Source organism: Antedon mediterranea, chromosome 7, assembly GCF_964355755.1.
Source record: "Antedon mediterranea chromosome 7, ecAntMedi1.1, whole genome shotgun sequence".
In the NCBI taxonomy this organism is placed as follows: domain Eukaryota; kingdom Metazoa; phylum Echinodermata; class Crinoidea; order Comatulida; family Antedonidae; genus Antedon; species Antedon mediterranea.
The window spans coordinates 3,202,296-3,217,660 of record NC_092676.1 but is presented as its reverse complement, the minus strand read 5'-3'; the positions used below and the strand labels follow the sequence as shown (position 1 = coordinate 3,217,660).

The following is a 15,365-nucleotide window of genomic DNA, read 5'->3' as shown; positions in this document are numbered from 1 at the left end:
TAATTTTGATTCCTATATACAGTACTTGATAGCCACATTCAGTTGCGTACCATGGACGGCCGCCGTTTTGTTAATGAAACTAAAGCTCTGTTCCCACTAAGAATTCAAAACAGAGGCGTATAATACACACAACGTTTCACTTGTGTTCATAATGGATTTCTTGAAATTAATGATTAAATTACACTGTTTTGGTTGAAAATAAAGACAACCAAGTTTTAGGATAAAGTTATTTCATTTTAATTCATTCATTTCAATTGAATCAGGAAAAAGTAAAGTTCTGTCCTGATTCAATCTATTTTGGAAACAATTCGTTAAATAAGCACAATAAACGCCGAGAAGTTCTTCCATCTTGCGTTCCTCTACTATGAAAAGCTTTGCAGATTCATAAAGTTCGCGTGCCGCCGATAATATACCAAGTTCAAGTTCGAGTATTATCCAAAACAAAAGAACTCGCAACTGTGTAAATCTATCGCTATTTTATGTATTGTTTGTGTAAAATAATTGACGTTTAATACACAAAAAGAGTGTTCTTATAAAGTGAATTGTATGAGAATGGTAAACGGATGGATAGAATTATAGAAGTTATGTATATGATTAAAAGATGCAGTGATAACTAGATTACGGTGGACGATGAGTCATGTCAAAAAGAAACAATTTTGTTTGTCATTGTTTTTTATTATCTATTCTTCAATGAACGAAACACTGAAACACTGTGTTTGCCAAAACCAATGCTTAATATTCCATGTTTGTGATTCCTAACGAATTTTTTTAACGTATGGTGCAACTAAAGGACTTACACGCACCGAAAGTGACCAATCGCAAGCGATGAATTATTATATTGTTTTATTATATCCATTCTTTCGCTTGTGATTGGTCAACTCTTTATTACTTATTTTGCATTGCGTGGAACCAAACTTTACGAAAAGTGAATACATTTTTTAATTTTAAATTTCTATTTTAGTAAATTATTGTTATATATTGTATTATATTGTATTAGTTGGAAGTGATATTTGTAGTTTTTCTTCAATTATATTATCGTTTATGTTTACCACACAATAATACTAGTGAATTCCCAGTTCAACAACCACAGTCGCGATGTGTCGAAAGGTACCGTATATTTTAAGTTAGTTACTCCATTCATTTTACTTGTATAGGTTGAGTTGATTGTATATTAAATTTCCTCTATTAAATGGACCAATGAATATGATTGGCATATTTTGAAAAACTATGAGAAGGCGTTGTACCAGACAAGAAGTAAAATGAAAGATTTTTATGATATCAAAAGTGTATTTAACCGGCGTATGTGTTCCCTGAACTGAAGCTCGTAAATCTACTAAACACCAAAATATACAATTACCTACTCAAATACAACGCGATTTGTCCTTCACCAAACTTAGCCCTTTTTGAAAGTGTAAATCTTTCGCTTCACTGGACCATAGAATCCATTGGTTCGAACTTGAGGTATCGTTGCATCGTAAATTCTCATGTCTATTGTTAGAGCGTCAGTGCACTGTCAGTGCCCCATACTGGTACACGTTAGATCTAGCCAGCTATGAAACCTGTATGTTACGGGACATTTGTATGTAAATTTATTTGCATAACTTCTTAGTTTTATACGTTGATGATAAAAGTCTGATATACAGTAGTATAGGTTATCAAGTTTTTAGGGTTGACAACAAATTGACGCCATACCATTTGAAATGACGGACAAGAACGATTCTTCTAGTGGAGTTTATTGTGGTTGGATAGAGCAGTGTCCAAAGCGATGGCCTAAGTGTCTAAACAGCATCAGGTCATTCGTTTTCTGTATGTGTGCCGTTAGTTTTGCTGACGCGTTCTTCGTTGGATCCATATCTAGTAGTGTTACCACGCTGGAAACGCGTTACAATCTTTCTTTATCCAAGGTAAGTTTTTTATTTGTATCTTAAAAATAATGTTATCGCTAAATGCAAATGCCATTACGTAATATGCCATCATCATCAACCTCTCTTTTCGTTCTCCTTTTTTATTTTCACCTTTTTTCTTTCTTCTCTTTTCTTTCTTTTCTTTAGCATCTCAGTTAACCTCATAATTATTTAAATCGTTTACATTATTATTATAATCATCTTCATCGTAATCATTATCTTAGCCATCATTATTAAACAAAAACAAGAAAGTCCGTCTGATGCACCAGCATCTCTCATTCGTATGACCTCTTCCTCGAGTCAATTCAAATGTACTTTGAAACCTTGCCAGTAAAATACTAATTTTGATACCGCACTACAAAACATGAACTGCACATTTTTTTTTGGTATTTCCTTAAAGATGTATAATTGTTCCCTTAAAAAAAATGTTTTTAATTTTTGTTGTTGAATATGCCATTTTAATACCACATAATAGTTATCCACTTTGACCAAAAATTGGATCGGAAAAAAAATTATTTACCTGGAAAAAATGAAATTTAAAGCAAACAGTGTTTGGCTGCCAGTTTTTTGGTTACATTTAACCATTATTATTATTATGTTATTTTATAGGTGAAAACATTTTTTTTTTTGTTTTTTTTTTCTTTGGAAGTGATTCATTTTATTAAAACTACAAATAACCTATTCATAGTCAGATTAATTCATCTTCATTTTTCATGTTTTTGGAGGACAATACATCTTTAAACATTTTTATCTCTTTGTATCCTCTCTGTTTAAACCCACATTATTATTAGCACCACATTCCAACTTTACGTTGTTATGTTGAGAATGTTCTCCGTGGGACCCTGCCCTGTATAGTTTACCACATTATTTTACATAGTGTTCAGTTTCATATCCACTATGATCATTAAAATGTGCTAAATGTCCTCTGTATTGTTTAGGATTTCTGCAACATTTTAAAGATGTATTGTCCCCCTTAACAAATAATTATTGACATTTTTTTTTAAATATGCCATTATGCCAGTTTGACCAAAAATTAGTTACAAAACAAATTTTTTTACATGAAAAAACTGTAATTTAAAGCAAACAAATAGTAAAATTGGCCAATGGAGTTTTTGTTGAATTTATAATCGGTTTTTTTCTACGGAAGTTGTTAACTTTATTAAAACTCTTATAATGTTGTTTAAATGACAATAAATACTATCGTATCGTACAAAACATCCTTGTACAGTAGGCCTACAGTACTTGACCATAAACAAGGAATTTCGAGAGTTGCAACAAAGAATTTTTTAAATATGAAGGATCAGTATTACAAATAATAGTTTATTACAACAAATTTAACAATATACACGTTTAAATATTTGTCATTATAATAAATGAAGTTTATCTGTGTTTGTTTGTTGTCCTGTCTGGTCGCTAGCGTAACACAAAATAGTTTATTACAACAAATAATGAAAAATAAAGGTTTACAATAACATATAGTTTTCTTTTAAATTGCTAGCTTATAAAAAAAGTTACAATTACGATAAGTTATAATCATAGTAAATCTTCATATCCAGTAGTAATATGTAATGCCGAATATAAGTGTGATGTGCCCAAATATGTATGGTACCGTAATATGCTTAAATATGGTAGTGGTATGACATCATCATGTCCATATATGAGCACATCACATTTTGTTGTCAGTGTCGACAGAGCTTACGAATTTGTCTATGATAATACAGGAATTATAAATGTTGCCTAGATACAGTATCGGATAGTTAATTACCCACGTAACCCTTCCAAAATAGTTTTATTTTGGCGGCGTAATCCGGCTTTATTTTTGTCGGCTACCTAATAAAAGATACTAGATTTATGGAGGAGGAAACGGTTCACTGCAAATCTACTGTTATAGCTTTCAAGGTTTAAAAGGCAAATAACACAGACGAGCGGTAACGGTAAGCGGAAAACCGCGTAGCTTGTCCTACGTAGAATCTGTATCTATCCTGAGCGGAAACCGTCCGTCCGCTCCGCTTTGTGTGAAAATCGTCATAAGGAATAACATAGAATCCATTATTTTTTGTTACCGTTACCGCTCGTCTGTGTAAAGGCAAATAACAATGTTTGTTTGTAATTAACAGTAATTTGAATGAAATAATATATAACAGTACAATAGATTTGTCTAAACCAGCGCCATCCTTTCCAGTAATTGAACATCGTGCATTGTTCAGTTCTTTAGATACGAAGAAATTAATATAATTTATTTAACAATGTAAATGCTTTAAAATCCAAAACTGTATAGAAAATTCATAATTATCTCTTTTTACAGTACTTTTCAAACCTTGTTTGTAGTCGAATCTCTTTTTGCATCTATTTATTTCTTTAAATAAGGGGAAATTTAAAGCTTAATGTAAATGCTTAAAAATTCAAAACTGTATATAGAAAATGGACCCAACTACTCTAGGCCAAAATATTCTTAATTGTCTATTTTTTCGTTGTTTATTTTCTAACCTTGTTTTTAGTCCAATCTCTTTTTGCATCTATTTATTTGTGTTGTTGTTATTTGTATTGTTTATTTGGACTAGTTCCGAAATAAAATTAAATTGAATAAATTATTTGTTTTGTTCTTTTCCAGGTTGCATTGATAGGTACCGTATACAACTTAGGTGCTCTGGCTGTTCAGTTATTCGTAGTTTATTTTGGCGGTAAACGTTCAAGAAACCGACCACAGTGGATTGGTATCGGCCTCCTTTTTATAACTATTGGAACAATCATAATCTTTCTACCTCAATTCATTTACGGAGAGTATGCTTTATATACGCACCCGAACGAAAACCGCTGCCGTTTGAATAGGAGTGATTATGAAGGTAGGCCGCATGATTTTCAAAACTAATCTATTTATTTTTTACATTAACGAAGTGATTAGATAAATTGAGGTTTGTGTTATTTAAAATTTTGTGGGTTTTATTTTTTCGTTTAGTTTAACTGGGTTAATAAATTCAACAGACATATATTATATTTATTCCGTACGTTATTACATGTTCGTTGTATTACAATTTCTTTTATTTCGGAAAATATAGTTATTATAATAACACTTTATCTTTAGATTGTTCGTTAGATGAACAAGATCAAAATGATGATAATTCGAAAGCCTACATTTTGCTAGCTGTTGGCGCAGCTATAGCAGGAGCGGCATGGACGCCTGTTAAGCCCCTGGGCTTCTCCTACATTGACGATAACACAAATAGTGGCAACTCAGCATTCTATATTGGTATGTACCTTTTAACAAAGTTTCATTTGAAATTTATCAGAAAAACGCTTGCTATAAAAACAAGAATGTACTGTAAAATTTACCGTAGAATTATTCATTGTTAGTTTTGCAGTTTTATAAATTAGAAATAAAAATACTGTGGTTTTAATCTTTTTTTTAAAATAGTACCAAATCAGACATAGCATTGTTTCTCTTTTAAGGCATCATCAACAGTATGTACGGCGTAGGCTCAATCTTGTCCTTCGTAGCCTCGTCTTTTTTTATCAAGCTATGGATTGACTTCTACCGTGTTGACACCGATACCATTCCACTGACGTCAGACGATGAAGACTGGGCAGGAGCATGGTGGATTGGAATCATTATCACTGGTTTTATCATCTTTGTTTCTGCGTTGCCTTTTTTCAGTTTTCCAAAACAGCTGCTAGAGAGGCCACCAAAAACGGTTAATACAAAACGCAAGATCTCCACGAGTTGTGGTAAGTTGATTAAAACTTCATCTTGATGTTTGCACACGTATTTAAAATGTGATCTAGTAGGTCTACGTCTAAAGCTCTGCCCACACTATCACACTTTATGTGATGTGATGATATATAGACATGATGACGTCATATCAGTACCATATCTTTGCACTTTCACACTTTTTGTTGTCAAACTAGTTTGATAGTGTAGACAGAGCTTTAAACAATTATTTCCATAAATCATTATCATTCTAGGTTTACCACGTTCTACTTGGCGGCTGTTAAGGAATTTACCATTTATGACAGTAAACATTGGCTTTGTAACAACAGTGGCAATTGTTTTTGGAATAACAAGTTTTATTCCGAAGTATTTTGAAACTCAATTTGGACTGTCGACAGCAACTGCTAACCTTCTTACTGGTAAGTTGTAAATATATTACGTCAATCAAAATTTGGGAACATAATGTTGTCTTCGAATCAATCTGCACAAGTTAATTAGATATGAAAGTGAATCTCATGTTTTTCTGCTTTTAATGTTTAATTTCATTGACGTTTTCTAATGTATTGCTTTTTCATGTCTTTTTCTAGTATATATTATTTTTAAATTTTATTTTTGACAAAATAACTAAATGCTGTTTGATATAGCGCATTAATGTATCAATCCGCATCAAAGTAGTCACCATTTTTTTAAAAAAATAACATCTATCTGGAAATCGCCTCTCTCCTTTTTCAATTCAAGTATATATTTTTTATAGAAAGTGTGTGGATTATACCAAGAAAATGGCCTTTTTTTTTTGTAGTTGTAAGAACCTTTACAAAGAAAACGACAAAAGTACAAGGTTACACAATATAAAGAAAAACAAATCAGCAATGTGGATTTCCTTTAGGCCCCATAAAAACGGGACGAGAAATGGAAGGATACGCCTTTCTCCCTAAACGCTTAACTCTTTGCTTCACCCGTTGTTTCCGTGGCTAAATATCGTGTACATTGATTCAACTGTCGTCATAGTATCAATGTCCTTCTTTTTCGTATCAATACTTCTTTTTCTGCTCCCAGAAACAGTTCTTATTCATTGCAACCATTTAGGTTATTTTAAATGTATACTTCTTTTATTTCTTGGAACTGTTTCTAAATAAATGAATGAATTGATGTGTGGTACAGTAGTAAAATATTTGAGGTCATAAGAAATTATTCGATAGTAAACAGATAATAACGTTAGTATTCGGTTACAATATATGTAACAAGTAGTTGTCATCGACGTTTATTTACTGGTTTCCGTTTATTTTTATAGTCCCTTTACTCTAATAAATTTGAACTATTTGAAATTTCCACTAGGTTTCCACAGTTATATTACTGTATATTGTCGTCATGACATTAATGTAATTACTCTATGTTAACCCAATTTCCATTGACCTTGACCGCCATAAATATATTACCTGTACAAAAACTCTAAGGAATAATCCCAACGTCAGCTCTCTTTTACTGTTCAAAAGCATTCCCTCAACTGTTACAATGTTAAGTAAATACACAATGTGAACGATTTTACTACAGAGAGTAAGATGAAGTATTGTATGTATATTTCTTGCCTGTTGTTGTTTTCTGACTAGGCTAGGAGGCACCGGATCCCTGAACAGATCAAGACTTAACCGATGCTTACTGGGGTACTTACACACTGATCTCCAGTTAGCGGTGATGATGTATCCCCATACTCCGGTTTGGGTGCTAGCTTGTCTTTTTGTTCTCTTCCTTTTGGTTTCCACTCTTTCTCTTTATTGTCGAGCGCATAGAGACATCCTTTATTTGCACTATATGAATATATCTATTATTAATTCATTATTATATTAAGAATATTATATGAGAATAAAAGTGGAACGAGCCTACGAAAGACAATGAATGTCCCTTCCCGGAATATCAGCGGCACACGTTAGAGTTTATACGGGGGCATAAATAAAAAATGGGTGGGGGGGGGCACTTTTAATGAAGTTACAAACTTCACATCCAGGCTCTCAAACTGGAACTGGTATGTCACATGATGATCAATCTGATGATCAACTCAGGTGTAGTTACATAAAACACGCTGAGATTCCTCGACAAGCGTTTCAATTCTCCTGGTGAGTCATCTTGATTCCTCGGCGAACATGTGGTATTATAAAGTTTTCCGAAGTTAGGCTTATTTCTTCGTTCATTCTACAGTCAATCTTTCCTTTGTTGTATACAATTCCGTGAAATATACAATTCCGTGAAATATACAATTCCATGTTACTAAGAATATATCTATATTTTTTTTATTAAGGTTTAGTACCTGTGCCAGCATTCGGACTTGGCCAGCTTGTCGGTGGCTACTTGATAAAGAAGATAAGGGCTGGAATCACAGAATCTGCAAAAGTGTTATTCATTACAAGTTTAATCACGTTAACGGGTCTGTTAATTATGCTGGGACTAGGGTGCAGTAGCGGACCTATAGCTGGAATATCATCTGCGTACGATCAGAATAGGTGAGTGAGGACATTGTTTCCACTAGAACTCAACGCAAGGATGACGTAAGCGCAGCACAAAGTGATTTGACCAATTACAGTTTAGATAAACGGTTGTTGGTGATATGCTTCCCTATTTCGCAATGACGTTAATTTTTTATTTAAAAAGTACACTAGACAACAGTACCACACGCAAAAAATTCGCTACAAAGATTATTTCCTAGCCTAGTCTTCTGCAAATAAGTTTTCTACAACTCGAAACTGGTTTACACTAGACAACTACACTGGAAAACTACACTCTTGCCAAACTCGGGTTTGCTCGAGTTTGCAAACAAAAGTTTTCCAGTGTCCTAAACTGTTCGTGGCCTGACGTAATTTTGGTTGTGAAAGGGAAAAACAATTCTATGAGTTTTTGTTTACGGATTATATTGTGGATTTACTATTTGTTTCCATTGTTTCTGTTATATAGTGATAGCGTCACGCTTACTGCTGAATGCAATGCAAATTGTAGTTGTCATGAAGTGTATGATCCAGTTTGTGGCGATGACGGTGTGACGTATTTCTCACCATGTCACGCTGGTTGTACCGACGAAGCAGAACAGGTAAGAGGACACTTTGTCGACAATTTTGTTGTCATTTTAAATTAAATGTCTTTAACTGTAAATGTTTCCTTCTCGAATCCAGCCATTTGGTTAATGACGTTGCTTGGAGACTTCACAAACAGTTCATTGTGAGAGAACTGAGAATTGTCTTGTATGAGCTGCTTATTGCTTATCTTTCTTTAAGATAAATTCTCATTTACGACGAACGTTTCCTAACTTGGTGGTCTTTTGACCTTTAGGCGTGGATTGACATGGCATGCACACTTTTCGAGCTTTTTAAACATGAGTCCTACATTAATTTTGGCCCACATTAATTTTGGCCCAAATTGCTGCCCATAACCAATAGTATTTTCTATTTTGTCGCCATAGTCATTGCAGTCGTGTTCTTGCATTGAATCAGGAGGTGTGGTGGATTCATCTCAGTGCAGCAAGACGTGTAATGCACTAGCACCATTTGTTGTGCTGTTATTTGTCATAGCCTGTACAAACAGTATGGAAGAGGTGCCGCAAACTATGGTAACTTTAAGGTAAGCCTATACAAATGTTTTATCTAATTTCACAAAGAAGAGCCACTTCAAACAAGGCCATATACATGGCTGCAGTCGCGTGCTCAAGTTAGTGTTTACAGACCGACCGACATAGTGAGCATATGACTGGTGTATATAATAATTTGAAAATAAACGCCTGTAACAATTAGGTCTATGGTGTGTTGTCTTTCAGATCTGTAGATGAAGATGACAAGGCTATGGCAATTGGTATGCGAGAAATCTTTATGCGATTATTCGGTAAGTTTCAGATTGAGGTTATGCTTTCTAGGCAAAGCTATGACGTACAGTACACGCTATGCCAGAAATTAGACCAATCACAGTTTATCAGAAAAGTTAGATAAATTATATGTCTTTGCGCATACGGCGTCCTTGTGTGGGAACCAAAGAACAGTGTAGATGGATATAACGATGCATTCCTGCCGTCCTCATTTCAATAAAAAAAATATATAAATACTTTTTACAATTGTGACACACTCATTCAAGTTGCATCTTTGATTGTTTTCTTATAGGTATGATTCCAGCGCCTCTTATATTCGGAGCTGCAATCGACTCTAGTTGTATTTTCTGGGAGAAAACGTGCGGTGAGAAAGGTTCGTGTTCAATTTACAACTTGGATGATTTTAGGCTAGCATTTTTCGGAGTCACTGTAGCTCTAAAAACAGTCAGTGTAATATGCAACTTAATATGTTGGCGAACGCTTGTAGCCGCACGGCCAAACTGGCAAAACGACGATGAGAAGAAATTAGAAATCAAGAATGATCTAAACAAAAAGAAACGAGTAACATGGGATAGGAATTCATTGGCCCAGATTAATTACGGTTTTGATGATGCTTCATCGGCAAATGGTGATGTGGTGAAGCCTTCATCTAAGGTTGTCAATAACGTTAGCCAGTCGACAAATGGAATAAACCCAGAAGAGTCTAAAACGGTTATTCCTATTTTCATTGATAATGTTCACATTGTGACAACATTACCTAAACCAGACGACGTCAAAGTGATTAGTAAATTTAAACCAACAGTACCTGTTATTGAAAATGAGGTAGACGCTGTAAAAGTAGTTAGTACTGCGCCTCCAACAAATACTAGTAAATTGAAGTGGTTAATGCCTGTGCAAGGTAGCACCACAAGCCTTCATGAAATCGGTAGTGAAAGTGATGAACGGCCATCAACGTCTGCAGATTCCATTGATCAACATGGCGTTGACAAAAAGGCGCCGGCTAAGCTAAAATGGACAGTGCCTGATGATGACAAACCTATACGCACGATAAGTCGTTCAGTGTCTGAGCCTGCTTTGGGCGGTGCTACCGACTCTGTTAAACCTATCCCTGTCCCAAGATTAGTTAACAGAACAAACATAAACAAGCACCTCACAGCTATATCTGAACACCCTGATGATGGAAAAGTTTTACATGTTGAACGGAGTAGTATGGGCAGTGATGACATCAGAAAGCAGGGCAATGTGTATGACATCAGAGAACACGACAATACCAATGGATGGGCCGTAAGAGAAGGATTTGACACAACACCAGATGACATAATCGATTTAGTTAATATACCTACTCAGATGACTACACCAGTTTATGCAACCGTAAAAAGAACAAATCCAGCTAAATCGTCACTTTACCGTAGATCACAATCTCAGCCTGATAGATCCACAACGGAAATTGATTCATATCGTATGCAGCCATACACCAGAGAAGACGTGTACTCGACAATCGATGACATCAAATCTAAAAGCAAACCAATGAGCATGCGCCCATACACAAGCCAGCAAATGCTTCCCGACCCGGAAGTTTTTAATGAGCAAAAGCTTCCCGACCCGGAAGTTTTTTCTGACAACTATTTTGGAAAACAACAATTAGGTAAGCGTAGACCAATGACATTCACAGAAATCAATTCTAACCGGCGTCTGTCGTTACCAGTAACCGCATTACCCGAGAGTACAGCAGTGTTTAACAAAAGAGCGAATGGAGAAATATTAGAACAAAATGGATTCAAGAGACGATCCAGTGCGCACGCGTCTCCCCAAAGAGACGAGTGTCCAGCAGCTATTTATATATAATCTTTTTGTTACCGTTAGAATATCGCTATATATATTTGATTTATTCATAATACATAATAGAGAGTGTTTTATGCATCATTCAAAAGCGTATCGGTCAGTCAGTTTGTCAGTTAGACGATGGATCATCCAAACTGTCGCGTTCTCGTGTGATTTGTAGTGGTTGGTCAAGTTATCTGTCATACGTACATTCTTGTTTAAGTAAGTCAAGTGGGGACTTAATTGTAAATCGATATGTTACTTGACTTTACAATATTAAGCTGCGCTTCTGATGCACCAGATATTTCGGAATTATTCCACAATTTTTTCCCCTGTTATGAGGGTGTGTGGCGCAGTGGACTACTGATCGTGAGAGCATGGTTCGAATCCAACTCTGCCGCATTGTGTTTATCCTTAGGCAAGTCACTTTACTTACGTTTGCCTCTCTACCCAGGTGTATAAATGGGTGTCCGGTTAGATCAAGACAAAACTTTGCGCTGGTAACTAGCTGCATTATGGGAGTATGTTTCCATACATAATTGATGCAGAAATGACCAGGGTAATAATGTTCAGCGCTTAGACGTTTTCCAACATTAGGCGCTATATAAATCCAGGATTATTATTATTATTATTATTATTATTATTATATGGACAGCAGTTTACATTTAAAATAAGTGGAATAATTGCATTAAAAAAAATTACAGTTGAATTTCCGTTTTATCTCCACAATCATAATGTAAAAATAACGCAATTTTCTATCAGAAACCATTCATGTTATATTCCTTCTTTCTTATTATGTGTAACAACACCAACAAACATAAATAACATAATCATACTAGAAAGGATCTAATTGGTCAAAATAACAATCGATGATTGGTTGGCCATGTATTTTAAAAACTGAAATGTAAATAGATATAATATAAAGAAAATAGTTTATATTATGAACAAAGTAAAATGAGGCTTTAACAAGAAAAATAAAATGGTAGAAATGTTGCCATTTTCTGAAAAAATCCCTGTACTATTAGTACAGGAATTTTTTCGGAAAATGCCAAAAATATCAAATTCAATTATTATGCGATAATATTGCTGTATGTGCGCATATATTGCTTTGCAACAACTTATAGAGCCATAATTTTGAAAAATTCCCAAAATATCGACTTTATAAAATTCAATAATTATGCGATAATATCGCTATATGTGCGCATATATTGCTTTGCAACAACTTATAGAGCCATATTACACAGTTTTGTCGAAAAATAAAAGGGTCGAAATTTTGCCATTTTCTGAAAAAAATCCCTTACTATAGTACAGGGATTTTTTCGAAAAATTCCCAAAATATCGACTCTTTAAAATTCAATAATTATGCGATAATATCGCTATATGTGCGCATATATTACTTTGCAACAACTTATAGAGCCATATTACACAGCTTTGTCGAAAAATAAAAAGGTCGAAATTTTTGCCATTTTTGTAAAAAATCCCTTACTATAGTACAAGAATTTTTTCGGAAAATGCCAAAAATATCAAATTCAATTATTATGCGATAATATTGCTGTATGTGCGCATATATTGCTTTGCAACAACTTAGGCCTATAGAGCCATAATTTTGAAAAAATCCCTTACTATAGTACAGGGATTTTTTCGAAAAATTCCCAAAATATCGACTTTATAAAATTCAATAATTATGCGATAATATCGCTATATGTGCGCATATATTACTTTGCAACAACTTATAGAGCCATATTACACAGTTTTGTCGAAAAATAAAAAGGTCGAAATTTTTGCCATTTTTGTAAAAAATCCCTTACTATAGTACAGGGATTTTTTTTAAAAATGCCAAAAATATCGACTTTTTAAAATTCAATATTTTTGCGATAATATCGCTATTTGTGCGCATATATTGCTTTGCAACAATTTATAGAGCCATATTACACAGTTTTGTCGAAAAATAAAAAGGTCGAAATTTTGCAATTTTTGTAAAAAATCCCTTACTATAGTACAGGGATTTTTTCGAAAAATGCCCAAAATATCGACTTTTTGAAATTCAATATTTATGCGATAACATCGCTATTTGTGCGCATATATTGCTTTGCAACAACTTATAGAGCCATATTACACAGTTTTGTCGAAAAATAAAAAGGTCGAAATTTTGCCATTTTCTGGAAAAAATCCCTGTACTAATAGTACAGAGATTTTTTCGGAAAAAGGCCCAAAATATCGACCTTTAAAATTCAATTATTATGCGATAATATTGCTATATGTGCGCATATATTGCTTTGCAACAACTTATAGAGCCATATTACACAGTTTTGTCGAAAAATAAAAAGGTCGAAATTTTGCAATTTTTGTAAAAAATCCCTTACTATAGTACAGGGATTTTTTCGAAAAATGCTCAAAATATCGACCTTTTAAAATTCAATTATTATGCGATAATATTGCTATATGTGCGCATATATTGATTTGCAAGCACTTATAGAGCCATATTACACAGTTTTGTCGAAAAATAAAAAGGTCAAAATTTTGCCATTTTCTAGAAAAAATCCCTGTAGGCCTACTAATAGTACAGAGATCTTTTCGGAAAAAGGCCCAAAATATCGACCTTTTAAAATTCAATTATTATGCGATAATATTGCTGTATGTGCGCATATATTGCTTTGCAACAACTTATAGAGCCATAATTTTGAAAAAATCCCTTACTATTAGTACAGGGATTTTTTCAAAAAATGCCAACAATATCGACTTTTTAAAATTCAATATTTATGCGATAATATCGCTATTTGTGCGCATATATTGCTTTGCAACAACTTATAGAGCCATTACACAGTTTTGTCGAAAAATAAAAAGGTCGAAATTTTGCCATTTTTGTAAAAAATCTCTTACTATAGTACAGGGATTTTTTCGAATAATGCCCAAAATATCGACTTTTTAAAATTCAATATTTATGCGATAATATCGCTATTTGTGCGCATATATTGCTTTGCAACAACTTATAGAGCCATATTACACAGTTTTGTCGAAAAATAGAAAGGTCGAAATTTTGCCATTTTCTGAAAAAAATCCCTTACTATAGTACAGGGATTTTTTCGAAAAATTCCCAAAATATCGACTCTTTAAAATTCAATAATTATGCGATAATATCGCTATATGTGCGCATATATTGATTTGCAACAACTTATAGAGCCATATTACACAGTTTTGTCGAAAAATAAAAAGGTCGAAATTTTGCCATTTTTGTAAAAAATCCCTTACTATAGTACCGGGATTTTTTTGAAAAATGCCAAAAATATCGAATTTTTAAAATTCAATATTTATGCGATGATATCGCTATTTGTACGCATATATTGCTTTGCAACAACTTATAAAGCCATATTACACAGTTTTGTCTAAAAATAAAAAGGTCGAAATTTTGCCATTTTCTGGAAAAAATCCCTGTACTAATAGTACAGAGATTTTTTCGGAAAAAGGCCCAAAATATCGACCTTTAAAATTCAATTATTATGCGATAATATTGCTATATGTGCGCATATATTGATTTGCAACAACTTATAGAGCCATATTACACAGTTTTGTCGAAAAATTAAAAGGTCGAAATTTTGCCATTTTTTTAAAAAATCCCTTACTATAGTACAGGGATTTTTTTTAAAAATGCCCAAAATATCGACTTTTTAAAATTCAATTATTATGCGATAATATTGCTATATGTGCGCATATATTGATTTGCAACAACTTATAGAGCCATATTACACAGTTTTGTCGAAAAATAGAAAGGTCGAAATTTTGCCATTTTCTGGAAAAAATCCCTGTACTAATAGTACAGAGATTTTTTTCGGAAAAAGGCCCAAAATATCGACCTTTAAAATTCAATTATTATGTGATAATATTGCTATATGTGCGCATATATTGATTTGCAACAACTTATAGAGCCATATTACACAGTTTTGTCGAAAAATTAAAAGGTCGAAATTTTGCCATTTTTTTAAAAAATCCCTTACTATAGTACAGGGATTTTTTTTAAAAATGCCCAAAATATCGACTTTTTAAAATTCAATTATTATGCGATAATATTGCTATATGTGCGCATATATTGATTTGC

The 15,365-nt window shown here is 33.5% G+C and overlaps 1 protein-coding gene across 1 annotated transcript; it reads left to right on the top strand.

Moving 5' to 3' along the window:
• Nucleotides 1–1,671: 1,671 nt before the first annotated feature.
• LOC140054209 (solute carrier organic anion transporter family member 2A1-like) lies at nt 1,672–11,882 on the top strand. Its single transcript, XM_072099118.1, has 10 exons — nt 1,672–1,904; nt 4,516–4,747; nt 4,987–5,151; nt 5,352–5,627; nt 5,865–6,029; nt 7,904–8,105; nt 8,554–8,686; nt 9,056–9,213; nt 9,407–9,471; nt 9,744–11,882. Exons 1-10 carry the CDS (start codon nt 1,701–1,703, stop codon nt 11,294–11,296), a joined length of 3,153 nt encoding a protein of 1,050 aa, XP_071955219.1. The 5' UTR covers nt 1,672–1,700; the 3' UTR covers nt 11,297–11,882.
• The last annotated feature ends 3,483 nt before the right edge of the window (nt 11,883–15,365 follow it).

Excerpts from the sequence above, each read along its gene's own strand:
- LOC140054209 (XM_072099118.1), top strand. The coding sequence starts at position 1,701 with ATGACGGACAAGAACGATTCTTCTAGTGGAGTTTATTGTGGTTGGATA. Across the intron at positions 5,628-5,864 it reads CAAGATCTCCACGAGTTGTG|GTTTACCACGTTCTACTTGG; the intron begins GTAAGTTGATTA and ends TTATCATTCTAG. Across the intron at positions 9,472-9,743 it reads AATCTTTATGCGATTATTCG|GTATGATTCCAGCGCCTCTT; the intron begins GTAAGTTTCAGA and ends GTTTTCTTATAG.